Source organism: Neophocaena asiaeorientalis, unplaced genomic scaffold (genome assembly GCF_003031525.2).
Source record: "Neophocaena asiaeorientalis asiaeorientalis breed wild unplaced genomic scaffold, Neophocaena_asiaeorientalis_V1.1 scaffold258, whole genome shotgun sequence".
Classification (NCBI taxonomy): domain Eukaryota; kingdom Metazoa; phylum Chordata; class Mammalia; order Artiodactyla; family Phocoenidae; genus Neophocaena; species Neophocaena asiaeorientalis.
The window spans coordinates 4,607,101-4,629,342 of NW_020172591.1; the positions used below are offsets into that span (position 1 = coordinate 4,607,101).

At 39.7% G+C, this 22,242-nt stretch overlaps 1 protein-coding gene across 3 annotated transcripts in view; it reads left to right on the plus strand.

The window, feature by feature from the left end:
- The window catches only part of CCNYL1 (cyclin Y like 1), a 34,798-nt gene that overhangs the window by 11,003 nt on the left and 1,553 nt on the right, over positions 1-22,242 (plus strand). The window contains exons 3-9 of one of the 3 annotated variants that reach the window (XM_024738374.1): positions 505-539; positions 5,954-6,054; positions 9,791-9,826; positions 12,008-12,059; positions 13,018-13,137; positions 17,407-17,477; positions 20,709-20,871. In XM_024738374.1, coding sequence (XP_024594142.1) covers positions 505-539; positions 5,954-6,054; positions 9,791-9,826; positions 12,008-12,059; positions 13,018-13,137; positions 17,407-17,477; positions 20,709-20,871 — 578 coding nt within the window. Of the gene's footprint in view, positions 1-504; positions 540-5,953; positions 6,055-9,790; positions 9,827-12,007; positions 12,060-13,017; positions 13,138-17,310; positions 17,478-20,708; positions 20,872-22,242 lie in introns of all 3 variants that reach the window. The other 2 variants (XM_024738373.1, XM_024738375.1) reach the window with 2 other exon arrangements.

A 22,242-nucleotide genomic window follows, 5' to 3' on the forward strand; every position in this document is an offset into this window, starting at 1 on the left:
ATTTGAGTAGGTTACCATTAAGTGGTTCAGGATGCTTCCAGAGATACTGGTGCGTTTAGAGACGAGTGCCTGGCCAGAAACTAGTTCTTAGGGTCGTCATCTGTAGATTGTGGTAATTAAAGTAAGCTGTGTGTGAATGAAGAATTAGAAAATACTACTGGCTAGTAGTTCAGCTAGGCAGCAGGTAAATTTTTTTATTAGCTAAGTTTCTCACCTGGCCTAATTTGCTTTGTCCTTTTCTTTTGTAAATGGGGAGTCCTTCATTTGTACCTAATACAGAATATCTATTAGGTCAAAAAGGTAAAACTAAGTTTTTAGATTTTATTTATAGGACTCATCTTGCTGGGTGATTTAAATTATATATTTTGTTGGAAATTATTTTAAAAGATAGAATGGAATTTTATCTCATTGTGTTATTGGTAACCCATCAAATAATTAGCGACTACTTTTATTTTTCTATGGCATTTGTATCAGAATTCATCAGTTAATTTTTTTTATTCTTAGTGCGAGAAAAGAGGAAGAGCAACCATTTAAACCATGTAAGTAAACAGTTGAAAAGTTAAGAAATTAATAGTTTGCATTAAAAATATGTCTGCCATGATTCCTAAAAAATATGATGGATCCAATACTGTAGAATCTTTTTTGTAGATTTTCTAAATCTCTATTTTCCTAATTATCAAATGTATTCAGGAAAGTCTTTGACTTAGTAGTGCCCATTTTTTAAGGGTTCTGACATTTAAGTTAAATTTCAATAATATGGTTGTAGTATAAAGATCTGCCTTAAATTCTTTTGCCTTATTTTTTTGATCTTATTTTCTAACCAAAGTAATAAAAGTACAATAGGTAAGTTAATTTTTAACATTGACTTCTTGTCATAGCAGGTGAAAGCTTAGCTTCTTCACTCCACCATGACGTTATTTCCCTCCCTGTGTTCCCTCAACATGTATCAGTTTTTATTAAATCAGAATCAATGTTTACATTACGACGACTCTGCAAATTTGTGTGTGCATTGCTGAGCCATATAGTTCTCTGACTGTGCCTCCTCCTTGTACACCCTTCATTCTTTTTCTTAAATATTAATGACACTGGAGCACTTTTGCACTTCTCTAGGATAATCCAATCCCCCTTTTCCTAGCCAACGTGATCTCACACAGCCAGATGCAGTAAGTAGCTCCCTGCCCGGTCTCCCTGCTTTCACATTCTTCATTTTTTCTGTGGAATTAATTTCCTGACTATATTCACTTGCCTGTTTTCTAACAGCTATTTTTTTCCCCAAATGTTTTACCATTTGTCACATGCCTATCAAAAATATTTTCCATCTACTAAGCCACATCTGTTCCATTTTTTTCTTGGAGACACTTTTCCCCAATCTTTTGTCTTCCTACTCCCATATAGACTGGTGTTCTCCTAGGCCTGCTCTGTGCCTCTTTTCCTGGGATATCTGTGTGAAGTCATCTGGGATCTCACATAACTCTGCTCTCTTGTGTTGGATCCCCTATGTCCTAGATTCTGTTTCCCTCGTTATACTTCCTTGTTTTACTGGAGCACATTTTCCTGAGAAAAGGGCACATGGGCAGAAAGTTTATAGAGATCTAGCCTCTCTGAAACTCCTTCTATTTGATAAAGTATAGAATCCTAGGTTGAAACTAATTTTTGCAGTTCTAAAGACATTTCCCTCTCATCTTCTCATTTACAATGTTGCTCTTAAACCTGTTGACATTGTATGATACATTGTACATTACCGATTTTAGTCATTTTCCCCCATCCCTTCCTTCTCTGGAACCTTTTAGTACCTTCTGTCTCCCTGGGATTTTGAAATTTCATAATTTGGTTTGGTATAGACCTTTTTTGTGTGTTTCTTTGATATTCTGTTTTTTTCTTCCAGGTTCCTATTATTCAGATGTTGGAAGTCTTAGACTTACCAGATCGCTAACTTTTTTCCCCTCCTGCTTTGCATTTTCTTTTTGTCCTGCTTCCTGGAGATTTCCTTGACTCTGCTCTAATCCTGTTGAATATATTGTTTTGTCTACCTTATTTTCAATTTATAGAGTTCTCTTATATCCTGTCATTCCTTTTTTCACTGATTCAATTTCAAGTTTTCATTTGCTCCTGAGTTTTATCACTCCCATCAATTCCTTCTTCCTGTTTTGTTTTGTTTTTTTTTAAAGCATCCTTTTATTTTATTTTATTTTATTTATTTTGTGGCTGCATTGGGTCTTGGTTTCTGCGCGCGGGCTTTCTCTAGTTGCAGTGAGCTGGGGCTACTCTTTGCCGTGCGTGGGCTTCTCACTGCGGTGGCTTCTCTTGTTGTGGAGCACGGGCTCTAGGGTGTGTGGGCTTCAGTAGCTGTGGCTCATGGGCTCTAGAGCGCAGGCTCAGTAGTTGTGGCACACGGGCTTAGTTGCTCTGTGGTATGTGGGATCTTCCTGGGCCAGGGCTCGAACCCGTGTCCCCTGCATTGGCAGGTGGATTCTTAATCACTGCACCACCAGGGAAGTCCCATTCCTTCTTCCTGTTTTGATCTCTTACTTGTTGGGGGCTTCCCTCAAACGTGTGATGGTCCCTGGCTGGCTGTTAAGATCTAATTGGAAGCATCACTTGGACAACTCGTTAACTGATGGGCCTCACTGCAAGGATTTGGGGACCACGCCTCTGAACTCTGAGCCTGCCTTGGGTTCTGTAAGACAAACTGGTTTTCTTGTTCCTGTCTTAGTCACTCTCTGTAGGTACCAAGGTTGTGCTTCCTCTGTTCTGCCATGTCAGTTACCACTCCTTTATCTAGTCTTTTCACCTTTCAGACATTAAAAATCATCTGCTGTTTATCCTGTCTTATGTATAGCCTTTTAAAAAAATGCCTTTAATTCTAATGAGATGATATCTCTGAAAGAAGGGGAAGAGGAAATAGATTTGTGGTCAGTCTACTCAAACTTAGATTTATTCTTTGAATACAGGTTCTAAGTTTGAAGTTTTAATTCAATATAATTAACGATATTAATTCAGACAATATATTTGGTTATACCTATAATTAGAATATTATACTTTTCTACTAAGGCCTTGAGTATGAATTCTGTTCAAACCACTCACCCTACCATATTGTCCATTAATGTGCAACACAGATGGAGTATTACACATTTTTCAGTTAAAGTCATTGATTCATAATAAACATATCCAAAACTTGTGAAAAGGGGGAGGAAAAAAGTGAACTTCACCTTTATTCTTTCAATGGGTTAAAATCAGAGGCAGTAGGCACAATGGGAAGATTCATTGGGTGGGGGCAGGATTTCAACAATGATAAGTTTTGGGGGTTGTTAGTCACTAGCCTCCTAGGTATGATTATTTTCTAGTCTTCACCACTAAACCTGAAGTCTACTAAGCAGCCTTTCCCCTTGTAAAGATTGTAAAAGTCCATCTATTCTGTCCTTAGTGCTGAATGAAGATAAATACTCTTCTTCAGTGACCAATTGAAATAATACCTATGAACATTAAACTGTCAGTAGTGTTTTTTGCTACTTGATTTTTTTTGTATTTGCATTTTATACCCTTATGTGTGTCAGTGTAGTTTATTGAGGTTGTGAGCCAGCAATGGTAAGGCTTTAATCATAAAGGACAGTTACCTTAAATTTTCAAGCAAGATGAGAGGCAAGTAATCTGCTGGCAGCTAACATATCTAGGCTTTGCTCAGAGTCTTCAATTCTGCCATCCTTTAGTGAATACTAGATGCTGGAAAGTTTGAATAGTTTCAGGAGTAGGCCTGTGGAAGTGTTTCTTTTGTAGGATCGAGCCAGTAGACTGTAAGTTGCTGATACATTAAATGAGCCCCCATAGGACTATAGACCACATCTAATTAAAAATTTTAAATGTTTTAGCACTAATATTTCCAAAGACAAATAAATATACTTTCATAATAGAAAAAACTTTTTTTAATAGAGGAAAACAGGATAAATAGCACCCGGAGCTCTACCAACTAGTCTATATTTTGGTACATTTCCTTACTATTTTTATTCCCCTCATATATATAGATTTTTGGTCAGAATTGACTTTTATTACGTGTAGTGTATGTCATATTATACCCTAATAGTAGTGACCTTAAAAGGTAACCTGCTTCGTTTAGAATCAAAGTATTTGAATGAGTGAATTTTCATTTTTCATGCTGTATCTGTTTTTCGAGATTCTAAAATTACACATTAACCAAATAGCTTAAGGGCCATATCAGAGTTTTAGTTTAAAACATTTCTAGCTTGAAGGAGAAATTAGTCTTCCAAATAGTGGTACTTTTCAAATATGTTACATCTAGAACTTTTTGTTAATAAGGAATAAGTGGCTTTGCATAAAGCATCTGAAACAAGCAAAATGTTGTTTTATATACCATTTGGATATTTCTGGTTATTGGATACTGGCAATTTTTATTTAAATGCTCTGTATTTTAAAAAGCATCAACTAGATTTTCTCCCTGCCTCACCTTTCATGTATTTGTGGAGGACGCCGATGGGAGAGTGTGACAGCATGGTGAAGACTGTTTTATATTAGTAGGAGGAAGGAAGGCTCATCTGAATTAGTAAACAAACGAAAACCAAAAACAAAACCCAGCTTTAAAATTGTTTGTATTCTGTGGTATTAAAGAATGCTACTGTTCCTTCCAGTTGCTTTCAGTGATTGGGATTTGGTTATTGGCCTTACTTTAAGGAAGAGAATTGTCCTAACATAGTTTAGGCCATTTTAGTATTTGACTATTGCCGTGTTCATGGGCTCTTCACAAATAAATGGATACTTCTAAAGTGTTTTAAAGAGAGTTCATTCTCTAGAGGGTCTCAAAAAATTCTTTGTCACCTATCCAATACCACTGTAGATAAACTCTCACGAATTTGTATCTTTAGTAAGATTTACCTTCTAGTTGTAACTGATCTTAAATAATTTCTCAAACCCTTGTTGAATCCTAATTTGTTCCAGATTCTGTGCTCAGTAGCTGGAGGTAGGAGAAGAATCTTCCTAACCTGGAGAAGCTTGTTTACTTAAGAGAGTAGTACTATGCAAGCAGCTGAGACCATGGAACAGTTGGTAAACTAGATGTGTGAGTGTGCAGAAAGTGAGAAGTTTTGTGGTATGCCTGCTGGCAAAGGGATCCTAGAGGAAGATGGGGTCAAGCTTGCTGGGACAGGAGGAAGAAAAAGGCATTGCAGGCAGAGAGCAGCATGGGTGAGGCAGGAGTGTCGGATATCACACAGAACAGAATTAGTACAATTTTGAAATGAATGGGAAGTATTCTCTGAGGTTCTCACTTGAGTAATGTAATGGCAGTCTCACTTAAACATGAAGTGAGAAGTTAAATTCTCCGAGTTGTTTTATCCGTTTTTTTGGATGCGAGAGGATCTTTAAGCAATACCTTTTTGTCCTCCCGATAAGGGAATTGAGGCCCAGAGAGACTTACGGCCCCCCAGCTTTTTAGTGATAGAGCAGCTCTGGCATGCCCAGCCTCTGATTCGAAAACGTTGGTTTCGTCACACTGTCTCCTGAAGTAATACATTTGTTACTGGTGTTCATTTACTGCAGTGAAATACCCCTCTGTCGGTATTATATAAAGCATTACGTTTTATTGTAGCAAATGAATAGAAATAGGAAATCCCAGCTGCATTTCATTGCTTAAGGAAAAAACCCTGAAATCTTATTCTAAACTTTTTACATTATTATAAAGGTAATTTGTAATAGGTGCTTGCCAGGTTTGATTATAGGTACTATATCAAAGCAGCATTTTATAACTCATTTCTCAAAGCTCGTCTGTGGAAGTCAGAGTATAGAGGTTTCCCATAGAGCTGCACATGATATCACACTCAGGGAGTTCATGGAGTGTAAGAAAAATCTTAATGCTTTATCGTTTGACATTTTAACCAAGGAAAAGAACACACTTTTATAGGTTTAACTTACTGTGACATTTTCTTCTATTTCCCTTCCCCTTCAGGTATCTCCAGGGCAGCTTACTAAAAAGTATAGCTCATGCTCAACAATATTTCTAGATGACAGCACAGTCAGCCAGCCTAATCTTAGAACCACAATAAAATGGTGAGTACAACTAGGTTGCCAAGGGCTGAGTGACAGACCCCCTTATCGCTAAAAGCATCCTAGCCATACATAATTTCATTCATTTGAATTGTCCTTTTCAGTGATCAGGTTAAAAAACTGGTGTCAACTATATATTGATTTCAAGGACCTAAATATGAATTTTCAGTTTCCATTGTAATCTTAGAGTGCATGATAGAAGGGAAAGCCAGTTAGCAAATAAGAAATCCCAGAAAAAGTATAAATCTTTATTTGACGCATTTCTGTTGTTAAGACATTGTTGAACATAATGAGAAAGAGAGGTACTTTTTATTGGCTATTTCTAGAAAAAATTATTTCTTTATGAGCTGTAGTCCTAAAACAACATATACTACTTTGGAAGCTACTCTTAGAAGAAGGAACAGATTGTCCCCTACTGGCACCAAAGTGAATCTGCATTGAAATTTAATTGGATTTTGTCAGATTTATCCCACTGTGCATTTTTTTTCCTGCACTATTTCTGTATGAAATTTTACTTCTCCTTCCTGTCCCCCAAAGAGGGGGAAAATATATCAAACCAGTCTTAAGAAATACACACTCAAGCTTAATTTCTTTGTAGAAGAAATTTGTTCAACTGAGGTTTTAACTTAATAGATAGATTTAATTTTTGTTTATATATATAAATATATCTCCAACACACAACTGTATCAATCACAGCAGAGAACAATAAAAGAGATGAGGTTTCAGAAACATGGCTGTGGTCAGGCTTATACTTAAGAAGACACGAACAGTGTCATGATGACGAAAACTATTCCTTAATTTCTGGGAGCACCTCATAGTCCACAATTGGAGACGCACTTTCAAAACACCCTAATGATGAACCTTTCAAGTTTATTTAAGAGAAAAAAACCAAACGGGATGCAGAGCTTCTTGCCTCCTCCCTCGCGGTTGTCCACGAAACATTAACATCTCCTTAGGATATGAACATTGATTTTCCAGGACACAGTTTGGGAAATGCTATTTGAAAATATTAATATCCTTATCCTTAATTTTATTTTTCATCTTAAGTTTATATGCTAATTATATTTTTAATTGGTTTTTAATGTACCAGCTTTTTTTTTAGCTATTTAAATTATCAGTAACTTCTACTTTAATTAAAGACAGCAAGTTCACAGTTATAATAATGTAACTTTCCTCTCTTGCTTACAATAATAGTTGCAGTCAAATCATGTTTCAGCAAAAACTGAGCCCCATCTCTCTCTAAAGTCCTGAGTTTGGGCACTTATCACATAATCACTGAATGTTTTTATTCAGCCAAGACACTGAATCTGTGGGTACAAAAACCACCCTACTTTGGCTAGAGTCACAGCTTCTTTTGAATTCAAAAGAGTCTGATGTCCAGTATATAATTCAAAAGTACTTTGAAGATTAACCTTGCTCAGGGACTTCCCGGGTGGTGTAGTGGCTAAGAATCCACCTGCCAACGCGGGACACGGGTTCGAGCCCTGGTCTGGGAAGATCCCACATGCCGCAGAGCAATTGAACCCGTGCGCCACAACTACTGAGCCTGCGCCATAGAGCCCGCGAGCCACAACTACTGAGCCCGCGAACCACAACTACTGAAGCCCATGCGCCTAGAGCCCATGCTCCGCAACAAGAGAAGCTACCACAATGAGAAGCCCATGCAGCACAATGAAGAGCAGCCCCCGCTTGCGGCAACTAGAGAAAGCCTGTGCGCAGCAACAAAGACCCCGCGCAGCCAAAAATAAATAAAATTAAAAAAAAAAAAAAAAGATTAACCTTGCTCAGACAAGTAGGTTTCATCCTTTTTTTTCCAACCTAGTCTAATTTTTGGAAGTATAGTAAATTTTAATTTGCTCTCATTAAGTTTTTAAAATGATCATCACATACATTATTGGTGAAATAAAGGTTTACTGAGAAAATAAATAGGGCCAGTTGGCTTTTAGGAATGATTTTGAAAATGTTTATCATGGGGTTAGTTTTCAGTGGGGTAGTTGTTCTCAGTGGGGTAGGTGAGCCTTATTAGAATCACTTATGCAACTTCTCAAGATACATGTTTCAGGATGCACAAAGTCCATCCGCCTGCCTCCAAGACACAGTGTCTGCCTGTCTGTCTGTCTGTCTCTCTCTCACCCACGCACACACCCCTTTTGACAGGATGGGGAATGATGTGAAGCATGATCATATGGACAGAAGCATCCCGAGGGATTCTCTGATCTTAACCCTAACTCATTCGTTCCTGAACTTCGCTGCACACTGCAGTCATCTGGGGATCTTTAAAAACAATCCTGATGCCCAAGTCATACCCAGTGCCGGTTAAATCAGAACATCTTGAAGCAGAAGCCAGGCAGTTTTTAAAGCTTCTCAGATGATCCCGGTGTGCAGCCGAGCTTGGGAGCCACTATTTGGTTAGAGGGCAGGAGAAAGAGAACTGCTTCTGATAATTGGTGGGACCTTGGGTAAGTCAGTATTAAGCCTTGGTTCCCTTATCTGTAAAATGGGTTGTTTAATTAAATATCATCTACGGTTCAGTGGTCCTTTCCATCATAAAACTTCTGTGATTTTAAAATCAATTTGAAGATGAAACTTTGAAGCACTATAGAAGTATCCATCTTTGATGCTAACAGTGTTACAGGCCTTAATACAAGTGCTAAGATTCTATAGACCTATTATAAAATTCAGATTTGCCTTCCCTCAATTATTTTGAGTTTCATTTTAGACACTGAGAACAAAGGGGAGCATAAAACTTAACCAGAGAACCCCTTTGTTGCCTAATATACAACATCTGTGAATAACTTAGGAATATAGTAACTTAAAAAAGAGTACTTAAGGGGCTTCCCTGGTGGTGCAGTGGTTGAGAGTCCGCCTGCTGATGCAGGAGACACGGGTTCGTGACCCGGTCCGGGAAGATCCCACATGCCGCAGAGCGGCTGGGCCCGTGAGCCATGGCCGCTGAGCCTGCACGTCCGGAGCCTGTGGTCCGCAATGGGAGAGGCCACGACAGTGAGAGGCCCGCGTACTGCAAAAAAAAAAAAAAAGAGTACCTAAGGACTTGTATCTATCTGTTCGTTAATACTTTATTTAAAATAATTTGGAAATACCTGTCATTAATAGTATACTGTGTAGTATTATGCTGTATTATTAGCACTGCTTATTTCAGGATAGCTAGACCTATCATCAGTTTTGTGGCTATAAAATTTTGCTATTAAATTTTCTAATAATTATATAAAAGTGATTTTAAGTCATTTTGGTATAGAGTACTTTTATTATTTACTTTTAGGGAAATAATGGAAAACGGATGGGTAGGTGGATAGCGAACTAAATCAACTGAAATGCAGGGGCTAACAAAACCCCCCCCCCCACACACACACATAAACACTACTATATGGCTTAAATTTAAGCATGTGTCTAGATAGATATAACTTGTACATGACAGAAGGTTTTGTGGGTAGAAGGACAAATGACAGGGGAAATATGTAATAATTTATATATTATAATAATCAACCAAAACATGCCTTCTAACAGCATATCTAGCATTTTGGGTCTCCTAATTTTGCTAAAAGCCGAAGAACCTAAAACAAGGGGGAAAGCACCCATGTGGTACTGTTCTGAATTAGAGGATTTCAGGGCCACTGGGCCTCTGGAAGGTCTTCCCTCCTTGCTAACCCCTTTTTTAAAATGTCTTCAGGCCTGATATGATAAAAATCAGTTATTACAATGTATTTTTTTCCCTCCACAGTGTGACCTTAGCAATATATTACCACATAAAGAACAGGTGAGCTCTTTTAAAACCTATCTTGTTATTCCAGCTAATTAACTTACAAGGTAACAAGTTTAGTGTTAGGTAATAACTATAGACGTTACTGGCATAAGCTTTTATTATTAGAGTGCTTTTATTACAATATTGAAATGAATCATTTTTATCTTAGGACTCTTAATTCTTAAGTTACCGAGCATCCCAAAGAGTGTTTGTTTATATGGGTTATATTGATAATTTACTGTATTAGAAATTGAAATTGAGAATTTAAAAAATTAAATCCATTGTATGTTAAAACAGGGTTTTCCTTAGCACTATGGAAATTTTGAGCTAGATAATGCTTTGTTTGGGGTGTTGTCCTGTGTGTTATAGGATACATAGCAGCACCCTTGGCCTCTGCTCACTAGTTGCCAGTAGCACCTTCTTCCCTCCACATTACGAAAACCAAAACTGTCTCCAGCCATGGCCAGAAGGACGAAATCACCCCTGATTGGGAACCCCAGTGTTTAACATAAGTCATTTTTTTTTAATGAAAAATAACTATTTTCCACAACAAAAAATGTTGAGAGAAAAGTATCTCCTTAATAGAAGACAGCTGATTCTCATATCTATTCTGTCTTCAGTCATTTGTTTTGAAGAAACAATATGAAGAAGATCCAGTCACGTGCAGATATATAGTTGGAAAAAGGTGTATTTTTAAAGCCTTCAGATAATTTGGTATATTCTTTGATACTGTACCAAAAGTCTGCATGTGCTAGTTTCTTAAATTAGTTAAAATGGAATTCTAAATCATATCAATGAACTTGTAGTAAATACTATGTTAAATTAATACCCATTGATCTGTCATGCATATTGAGTAGATCTTTTTACCTGTACGTGACTTTATAATATTATACGTTGGTCATTTGGAAAGTATTGGTTCACATTTCTTTAGACAGTGTCAAAAACTCACTTTTGTTAGTATCACCACCAATCTTACCAGAAAAGTCTTTTAAGTGTTGAGAAGTTGTCAAGTTCACAATAGAAGGTACAAGTTTTCCAAAAATCCTGATATTCTTAGCTTGATGGCTTGAATTTTATCATTGGCAACAAGTAACTTTAGAGTTATTTTCCTTAAAGTGACAGGCTCACTTTGTTCATATTTGAAAGAATGACTGTCAGTTGTACATTCAAATAACGATGGCGTTCGATGAAAAAAGTGTTTCAAATAAAGATGATGTTCTATGAAAAAAATGACTTACCACTAAGTCACAAGTGCTTTTCCTTAACAGCCATATTTCAGTATGTAAAAGTGCTTAATGCATACTTTCCACTTATTCAGAATATTAAAAAGAAGGACCAAGGTTTAAGAACACTATTAATTTTTACTCTTTTATCAAGGATGTTCTTAAAGCAGAATTTTAACTGCAAGTGGCAGTGAATAATTGAATGACTTCTAATTCAGTTTGGTACCACTGCCTTGATTCACGCTCAGAAACCAGCAGTTTTACCCACTTTTGCTTTTATACATCCATAGCAGATGTCACACAGTGTGAAGGGCAGGTAGTGTCTTAGTCTTCTTATAAAAGCAGTTTTGACCTCTTGGGCCTCCCGAAGAGGGGATAGGGGAGAATCCCAGAGGCCTGCAGACCACATTTAGAGAACCGCTGTTTAGATGAGCACAATGTATTAGTGTGGTGAAATTTTAAATAAAAAGCCTGGTTTCTTTTAAAATAAAAAGACAATTACATTTTTAACTCAAACTATTTAAAAGAGACAGGAAGAAATACACAATAAGAATTTAAAGAACTAAAGAGAAAAAAAACGGGAAAAAACCATGAATGTCATATTCACATTCATTGAAGTTAGAAGAATTTATTGCCCACCACCACTGCTTTATAAGATGTTCTTGCATATTCCAGTGTGAGGTTAGAGGAGTGAAAATATATTGGCTTACAAGCATTGCCTGTTAGGGAGGGTCAGTGCTTATAAAGGCAACTCTGGCTGGTTGTTGTAGAAAAGATTTCACAGAACTTGATGTGCTGAGTAAAAATAGGTCAGGAAACCTTTCTAAGGGCGGAATCCAGGAGAAGAGTTTATACAACTGTTTGCTTTGTTGAAGGTTAAGCTTCCTCTACCCCTCTCTCTACTCCTAGCAGATATTTTACTAAGATAGTAACTCCTGAATTAATTTTTTAAATGCACATTCTTATTTTATAGAGATGCAGATAGATCCTTGGATATTTTTGATGAGAGATCACATCCACTCACAGTAAGTGTCAGTTTTATTGAAGTTGTACTTTTCTCTTATACAGTTGTGTTTATTTCATGCTGATTTGCTTTGAAATTAATTACTAGAAGAAAATTACTTCCTCCAGCTCGAAGTCAAATTCATCTTCCTTTAAGTCTTCTTCCCCCCGCCATGTTGTGTCTAGTCATTTTACCGAAGGCATGTTGTATAAGGGGTTGATGGATAAGAACCGAGTTGCACTTTGTATGAATAGTGAGCAGGTAAGTAAACATACCCAAGTAACAGAAAATGTATCTTTTGAAAGGATGATTTTCCATAGCATCAAACAATATAAATATTTGTAAATAAACCTAATATGGTAAGACCTTTAAGAAGAAAATTAGAAAACTGTTTAAATTTTAAACCAATTAAAATGACAAAATTTTAAAATTCACTTCTTCGGGTGCTCTGTGGCCACATGTGTCTGGTGACTGCTGTATAGGACAGCACATTCTTAGAGCCTTATGGTTACAGGACACTGGAAATGTGTGACAGAAAATGTGATATATGGTGATCAGCAAGACTTCTGAGCCTAAAAATATTGGGTTGGCCAAAAAATTTGTTCGTTTAGTGAATATATTGTCCAATAAAATTCTTGGTGAAAATGAAAACTGTGTCTTTTATTTTTACTTAAAACCAATTGAACTTTTTGGCCAACGCAGTAGTTTACGTTTGGTTAGAATTCTGTGGGGAGGAAGGTGGAAATACATAAGTTTTCTGAGGTTGTGCCTGTATTTTTCTTTAATGAATGGTGGCGAGTATTGGATCTCTGTGGTATTTTAGGATCCCATTGTTTATGTTTAAAAGACTACAAGACATATCACCCAATCAAAATTCTTTTGAGGGGCACGTGGGCCCAAGTGTGAAGACTGCTATCTTAAGGGTACTTTTAAGTATTTTTCTTCGAGGGATACTTATATTGCATGTTTTCTCCTTTCAGCGAGAAAAGGTTCCAGAGGAATACTTTAAGCATGATCCTGAACACAAATTCATTTACAGATTTGTTCGCACTCTTTTTAGTGCCGCACAACTAACGGCTGAATGTGCAATAGTAACTCTGGTAAGATCTTTTCGTTCCTAAAGCGTCTGTAGAAACTTCTGTCTTGTACACATGGTATGGTCCTGTTTTTCCCAAATGAAAGTAGGTTCCTGAAATGATCATTAGAACTTTATTAAGAGAAACCTATCAAGAGAAAGTAAAGTATACACATTTGAGCTTTAATAATCATTATGATTTTAAATGTTGCCATTGCTTTTCTCATCACAAAACAATTGCTATTAAAGGCAGCAGGAGAGACTTCTGGCTTCTCCTTCCACACCTGAGGACACACATGCACGTGCAGTGCACACACGCACACACAGACGACGCATGCTGTGGTGGTAGGGTGGGGCGATAACTGAACTATCTGGTCCACAGGCAGAGACAGGTTCCGTGTAGCTTGAAGCTGAGTCCCAGACTGTACTGCCTAGGCAGTTCTGATGTGTGTCCTGATCCTCGGATAATGGTGTTAACCATCCCTGCTGTCCTCCTATTGCCTGCATGTGAAGTTGCCCAGGATTAGGGTGCCAGTAGTGCTTCAAAAGGCTTTACTCTAGTTAGCCTGCTAAGCTACAGCTGTAAGGACCTTTTTGTCATCCATTCTGAATTCCTATGGTAAGATTTTATCATTTGAATAATAAATCATTTTCAAGTGAGAGGTAGTTGGGATTGTTTTACTCCTCCCTATAGCAAACCTGTAGGGGGGAAAGTCAGCTGCATGGCCTGCAGGGAAGGAATACTTAGGCCATTCACTGCCTGCTCCTGTCAAGGCAGAATTTAGGAGAGGAGGCTTGTCCTTTTGAAAAGAGACCCCTCAGTGGGTACTGGATCTGACACAGGCCTTTTCTTGGGGCTACAGGCCACTTGGAGTGCTTAGCACATGCTTGAGAGAGGCAGGAATGGTGCTTGCATGTGGAGAGCTAGGAAATGCAGGAAGGAGAGCATTTGGGTTGGAAGAGGGGCATTTCTTTGTAGCCAAGTTAAGCTTGATGTACCTGCGAGACAGCAGAATGGCAGTGTCTAGTAATCATTTGAATATATAGGATTGGAGCATGAATCTGAGCTAGAGGGAGGGAATTAAGTGTAGCTGTTCAAATGCAGAGGAAGTATGTAAAATGAAAAGTGGGTGGGTTTCCCTGGTGGCTCAGTGGTTGGGAGTCTGCCTGCCGATGCAGGGGACACGGGTTCATGCCCCGGTCCAGGAAGATCCCACATGCTGCGGAGCGGCTGGGCCCGTGAGCCATGGCCGCTGAGCCTGCGCGTCCGGAGCCTGTGCTCTGCAACAGGAGAGGCCACGGCAGCGAGAGGCCCGCGTACCGCAAAAGTGGGTAGAAGGTAGATCTGTAGGGACTATCAGCACTTAAGGGACAAATCCCCAGAGGAGCCGCTACAGTGGTAGGAAACCCAGCAGAAAATCATAAGAGACACCAGGAGAGGTTCGAGAATAATGTGGTCCAAACGCTAAATGCTACCAAGAAGTTGCTCATGTCATAAATACCCACCGAATACGTACTCTGTGTCACTTTTCTACATGTGGGGGGTGGAGGACAGAATAGGTTGGATAAATAAAGTTCTTGCCTTTATGGAGCAACTGTGGAAGACGTAAATTTTTTTTTTTTTAATTGGAGTACAATTGATTTACAGTGTTGTGTTAGTTTCAGGTGTATAGCAAACTATGTTTTTTTTAATGAGTGTTTTGAATTTTTATTTATTTTTATTTATTTATTTTTTGTGGTACGCGGGCCTCTCACTGTTGTGGCCTCTCCCGTTGCGGAGCACAGGCTCCGGACGCGCAGGCTCAGCGGCCATGGCTCACGGGCCCAGCCGCTCTGCGGCATGTGGGATCCTCCCGCACCGGGGCACGAACCCGTGTCCCCTGCATCGGCAGGTGGACTCTCAACCACTGTGCCACCAGGGAAGCCCCAATGAGTATTTTTTAAAAGATGACTATTTCAAGAGAAAGCAAGGTAGAAGAGAAAGCAAGGTAAAGGGATAAAGTGATTAGAGGGGCTTCCTAGAAAGATCAGGAAGAGCCTCTCTGAAGAGGTGATGTTTGAACCCAGCACCTGGCTGAACTGAGGAAGAGCAGGAACGCTGGCATTACGGGCAGAGGGGACGAGGGCAAGGCTCTGAGATAGGAACATGCTGTGTATTCAAGGAAAAGCAAGGTGGCCATTGTGATCAGAGTGAGGAACGAGGGAAAGAACATAGGTGATGAGGTCACAGAAGGACAATGCCGTACCGCACAGGGCCTCGTAACTTGCAGGCCACGGGAAGAAGGTATTTGTTTGATGGGAAACCTCTGGCAGATCTGGAGCAGCCGCATAAAGTACTCTTAATTTAAGAGGCTCTCCTGGCTGCTTTGGGGAGAACAGACTGTACTCTGTTGGGAGGCAGAGTGCAGGCAGAGAAGCTAGGCAGTGGCAGCGATACAAGTCAGAAGTGACAGACAGAAAAGCGGTCAGGGTACCAGTGAAGGTAGAGATAACGAGAAGTTCTAACAGATTGGAGCAGGATGACTCAAGTGCAGGCTTTTGGTCCCAGCGACTGGGCGTGTGGCAGTGCTCTTTCAGTATGAGGGAAGGCCTGGGGAGTGGAGCTCTGGGATGAAGAGCTCTGGGTTGTTTGTGTGAAGGCACCGGTGAGCGTGGCAAGAGTAGCCTCTGTAGAGTGGTAGCGGCAGGAGGCTGACTGAAGTGGGTTAAGGAGAGGATGGGAGATGAGGATGCCGTCTGGGGGACAGGCTGGGGACATGTAAGCATTCACACTGGAGGAAGCCTCTGACAGAGAGGGAGAAGTTGTTCAAAAAGAGACTAACTGTGCGAACAGTGTTCTGCAGAAGTGAGATGGGATCAACTTCATTCAGAGAAGAGTTAGCTTCAGTGAAAAGAAAGAAATCTCGCTTTCTCCGAGACAGGAGGGCAAGTGGGATAAATGAATATCGGCACGTGTACCAAGTTTGCCAGTATAAAGGTGAGAGGAAGTTGAGAGATTGCCAGTGTCGTTTCAGTGCCTCTGATTAGTCCCATAAAGTAGAGAGTTGAACCTTGCAGGGAGAGTCGTTCTTAGGGTACTAGAGAGTGCTGAGTTCTCTGGGGAATGGGAGCAGAATTTCACTAAGAACATATAATCTCAATACCCGTGTTTGAAAACACAGTAGAGTTTGGGGAGCATTGGCGAATCTGAGCTGTCAATCTGATAACCCTTCAGAGAGTAAACATACTCTTTAAAACTGGACATTTTTCTTTTTGTCAAATGGCATATATACTCTTCTGCAGAGGTAACAACAAATCACAGCTTACCTCTATAATCTTTACTCAGCTGTTAACTCCATCCAGTTCTTTGTGGGATAGACATTTGATACGTGTAAAAGAAACCATGAAATCGTCTCACAAACCAGCAGGTTTAGAGGAGCCCCAGGGATACAGACACAGGCAGCTCTTCCCACCTTAAAACCAAAAGAATTGACTAAGCTGCAGATTATGGAAGACAGAAATGAATAATGAAATGATAATGGAGATGTGAAAAATAGGGGCTATGAAAAGGACTACCCTTTGTATGCATGTGTGTTCCTTAAAAAGGCACTAAAATATGGGAATACTTGACAGTTGTAAAGCCCCTTTGTACTGCCTGTCCTGCTGTGCCACACAGCAGCCACTGGGAGGCTCTCTTGACCACCAGTTTTTATCTTCAAGTTCATGCCACAAAAGGACTGGTTACTCTGAAGAGAAGATAAAGATGTGCTCAGTCTTACCAGAATTTTACACACTCAAGCATTATGTAAAATCGCCATGCAACCACCACCAGTCTGGTAGGTACATTGCACGTGGTAGGCACTCAAGCATTTACTGAACAGTTGAAATCGACCCTGGGCTGTATGTGCTGCCCTTTACAAGTGGGTAGGTAATAATACAATGCGTGTCTTTGGAATGCCCTTTGCCGAGATGTCCTTTCATTCCTGTGACCAAAATTGGGTTGGAAATTCACACGGGCAGAGTAGAAATATCAGACTAACAGAAATATCTGACTTACAACCGTGACCTGGCCTCTGGCCTTGGCTTGGCTGAGCAAAGTCTTTGTAGAACCTAGGAATAAAAGGCATGTCAAAAAGAGATGAAATCTGTCATTCCTAACAATTCTTATCACAGCACTTAAACTGAACTAAAATCAAAGATCAGTGCTCTACTTTTGCAGGTTTACTTAGAAAGGCTTTTAACTTATGCTGAGATCGACATTTGCCCCACTAACTGGAAAAGAATTGTTTTGGGAGCCATTCTTCTTGCCTCCAAGGTTTGGGACGATCAGGCTGTATGGAATGTGGACTACTGCCAGATCCTCAAGGACATTACAGTTGAGGACATGTGAGTTTGTAAGGTTACGGTGAACTTTGTAACCATTTTCCAATGCCTCATTTGCTCCCATAAAGTTTACATTTTAAGAAATGTTACATTGTGCAGAGAGCTGAAATAGACATAAAATTGCAGACTTCTTTCTATCTAGCTGTAGTATAACAATTTGTATTTCCCCTCATTAATTGGTAGGTCTTGATGTGTTATTGTTGTAATATTCTGCTTGATAAATTGAAATTGTTTTTCTGGTGGTTTTTGCCAAACATTTTACAAGCTCACTACCAGAACAACATGGTACAGCAAGTAACTTCACAGCTTTCTTAAAGCTGTCTACCAGGTCCAGTCCATTTTTAAGGGGCACATGCCTGGACTTTGAAGCAAGTGGCCACTGTTAAGGTCTTAGGGCCTCTAGACTACTGACAGGTTATAATTTCAACCTGAGTCACACATTGTGTATTTGCTTTTGCTGGTCTTTTTCTCCTTTTTATCTGAGGTTCTATTGTTACAGAAACTATGATGTACAGGCAGGCACATATAAAGGTTTCAGATCCCTGTGTTCCTGTCTCCTCCCCTAAAGTCTGCTGAGTTAGGAAACACCTACCTCTCAGGTAGGCCGGGAAGCATCACTGGGGCCTCACCCAGGGCACTCAGCAAACACAGCAGCAGCACTTTGTGGGGCCTTGAGTTAACTAGGCAGGTTCTCCTCACAGATGGCACGCTCACATTGGCATGAAACACCAGGCTTCCAATCTGGCTCTGGTGAAGGGCCCCAAGGGTGGGAAGCAGGATGAGCCAGAGAGGTAATTCCAGCAGACTCTCGAAGTGCCCGCTTGACAGTGCAAATGTCTTTGTGGGTGACATGCAGGAAAATGTGAAAGGACACCTGTTGATTATATTGGACAGCAGAGGCCGATCAAGGTGGCAGGCAGGAGCAAGAGTTTGTTTTTGTTACCTTTGCCTCTTACTCTAGATAATTCACAATTACCACAGTGCATATTTACAGCTGAAGCGAGGAAAGTTGTGACTAAGAGATGGGACCAGTGACTGTCAGTAGCTGTCAAAGTGGCTTTTGGTGAAAATGTCCACTTCGGTGATAATGTAAACCGGGTGGTCATGGTGATATTGCTGGTAGCAATCTTAGCAAACAGTGTAACAGCAGATAATGAATTTGAAATGAATAGAAGTACTTTGGGAAGTTGCAGAAACTAAAGTGACGTTGACCAACACTATCATCAGTCTTTAAACTGGTCCCTTGAAGGAAGGAAAATTTGTAATCGCGAACACCATCCCTGCCATGATGGCAGCTGAAATTTTCTCAGAATCTGCAACTGAGCTGACTGGGGCTCTGGTTCCAGGTACAACATCAGAGAACATGCAGGGAAATGTGTGGGGTGTTCATAGATGTGAGCCCAGGAGCATTGGCGGCAGTGTCCAGCTATGAAGAAACTAATTCTAAACAACGCTTTTCCGTGTAGAACAGAGAATCACCAGGAGTTATGTTTATAATAGGCTGCTTTTGTTTATGATCTTTGGAAGTCAGAAAGCATTACAGCAAAGTGTTTAATACACATTTGTTTCATCCCTCTGCTGTTGACCACTATTTGTAATGGTCTCATTTTGAGTCTGAATTGAAAAATTGCTGCCTATCTGCTTTTCCTTAAAACTTTCTAACATCTATGTGTCTTGTTAAATATATATTTCCCTTGAAAAGAGTAAGTTAAACTGAGCAGCTGCTGTTCAGAAAATTTGCTGCGCCTGTAGATGGTATGCTCTTCAGCCATCTAGCCATTTAAAAAACAACAAGAAACACAGAAGATGCATTTCTATAGGCATAATGCTTTTCTTCAGTGATTAAAGCTCTATTAATAGACATGTTAATCCTATGAAGTACTGTATTTCCACACAGTTAAAATGTATTACTGGAGAAAATATAAAAGGGATAGTGAAGTGCATTTATTCCTGTAGTAAATTAAGTCCTGATTAGCTGATTATCAAAACATTATCTGATTTACATTTCTATAGACTTCTGGCCGTATGAACAGGAAATTAATTTTGGAAGTAGGTTCAGTTAGGTTTAAAGTTCAACAAATGAGAAACCTCATTTCTGCTCATACTCTGCTCTCCATACAGGAGGACATGGAGCATTTGTTGATTTATCCAATGGATAAAATATTAACACTTTAAAACCAAGAAACCAAATGTATTGTAAAATAAGCCACTCGCATGTTTGTTTGGGTATTTATCATTTTTATTTATATAATCATTTTTATTTATATAATCAGCTCTCTAAAGTGATTGCTGTGAAAAGTGGTAAGATGTACTCTAATTTTATAGTTGTTAAACATTTGGCAAGCAAATGGCTGGATATGGTCATATAGCAGAAGCCTGCTCCCAACACTCTGCTTTCCCACTTCATTGAATTCGCCCCCTGTGGGCGTGGCCACCTAACACCAGGGGAAAACAACTGCTCTATCAGAGGTCATATCGTAAAGTGGGTTTAGTCTAGCTGAGACATAATCTTACTGCCTTCCTAAGCTTAAAAAGTGCATCCTGTCCTGTCATGGTGACAACAACTCACCCTAGTAAGGTTAAGGTGAACAGAAACTTGCATTATGTCCTTTGACACAGCCCCATGCATTGTGGCGGGGGTGGGGGGGGGGATTCCCTTTCCCATCGAATGTAGCTTATTTATTTATTTACTTGAGATGAATCCTTGTTGCCTCAAGAGTTTTCCCCCCTCAGAGATAATAGCAGTGGCTCCCGATGGATCCATTTGTTGCCGTGGTGATGTGCCCACTCCTTTTGTTGGCTCGCCTCTACTTCAATAAGCCCCTTCCTGTCATCAGCCCAGTGAAAATGTCTGCAAGTTCTTCAGAGCTAATAAACAGCATACATCATTCCTTTCATCTGATCACTATAGCGGGGCCTTGTGAGTGAGTGTGGAGCATGAATCGTACAGCTGCACTAATGGAACTCTGAAGAATGAGCCCCTGAGTCAGCAGCATGAGTGCATAAGAGGGCCATAACCTCTTCCCCCTTGTCCCAAACTCAAAGTGCTGGGACACAGAAAGGACCACAAATAGCTGTACCTTGTTTGAACATTAGGGTATTAATCCAGCTGGGTAGCCATTATTTGTTTCAAAACAGTATTTAGAGCCATCCTAGTAGCTCAGAATGGTATTTTTGAAGATAGCCCAGTTGACTAAAATTGTCCTGTGTTGGTTTTGTCTTCTCCTCCCCCAGGAATGAGATGGAAAGGCACTTCCTGGAGCTACTTCAGTTTAATATTAATGTTCCCGCCAGTGTGTATGCCAAATACTACTTTGACCTTCGCTCCTTAGCAGATGACAACAACCTGAATTTTCTATTCACTCCTCTTAGCAAAGAAAGAGCACAGAACTTAGAGGTAAGGCTGTGAAATCACTACCTGGGGTTTTCTGTCAGCCACCGAAGCCACATCTGTAGCTAAATTATATTAAGCAGTGATTAGGAAAATGGAAAGCTGTTAACAGTTTGAAGAGCTTATTAACCCGTTGGCATCATATTTCCTGTGTCTTTTATGGTTTATACAGGGATCTCGCATTATAAAAAAAAAATTCTCTTCTGTAACCATAATTCAGAATACTTTAAATCATATTTAATCTGTTCTTAATGGTTTTCCATTTGAACCTCTACACTTAACATAACCATACATGAATAATTTCTTAAAATTGTATCCCTAATCATATGTACCTACATAATCTACTTACCACTCTTAACTGTCTTTTTTTTAATATATAATTGATGTTTTGGACTATTTCTACTGTCATGATTTTTTAAATAAATAAATTTATTTATTTATGGCTGCATTGGGTCTTCGCTGCTGCACGCGGGCTTTCTCTAGCTGCGGCGAGCGGGGTCTACTCTTCATTGCGGTGCACGGGCTTCTCATTGCAATGGCTGCCCTTGTTGCAGAGCACGGGCTCTAGAGCCCAGGCTCAGTAGTTGTGGCGCACGGGCTTAGTTGCTCCTCGGCATGTGGGATCTTCCCGGACCAGGGCACAAACCCGTGTCCCCCGCATTGGCAGGCGGATTCTTAACCACTGCGCTACCAGGGAAGTCCCTCTTAACTGTTTTTTACTCAGCTTGCAGTTCGTGTGTGTGTGTGTGTGTGTGTGTGTGTGTGTGTGTGTGTGTGTGTGTGTCTCACAGTTCAGTCCCATGAGTTTATTAGACAAAGCATCGGTGGCTAACCTGAGAGACCTATACTTGGAAGGTATAATGTGGGTTCAGATACTGGATGTAGAAAGTACATGAGTTTTTAATGCAAATGGTAACGTACATGGAACAAAGTAATATTTATGGCTTATGATCTTTGGTGGGTATACAGCAAAATTCACAACTGAAATGAACACATTTAAAATTGATACTTTCTGTGGTACCTTGGTGGTACTTTAGAATAAGATGTTTTTCTACCATAATTTATGTGCAAGTGAAATAGCACCTTTCAGCGCTTCAGTCATTAGATCTCTCCTACCTTCAGCACATACCTACCTCATTAAAATTTTCTTAGAGTATGTAATAACTAATGAAAATTGAATAGAAGTTGAATAGCTGAGTAAACACTGATTTTGCCCAAGTGTATGTCCATTACGTTTAAGGATCAAGTGTGTAGGTAACAGATGATATTGCTATTAGGAGCCCATCATTAGGAACCCAATTTTTAAGTAACTCCAAGTTATTAGGGCAAGTTATCCCTTGCCCCAGCAATCTAATCATAGCCCTTAAAGGTTACTAC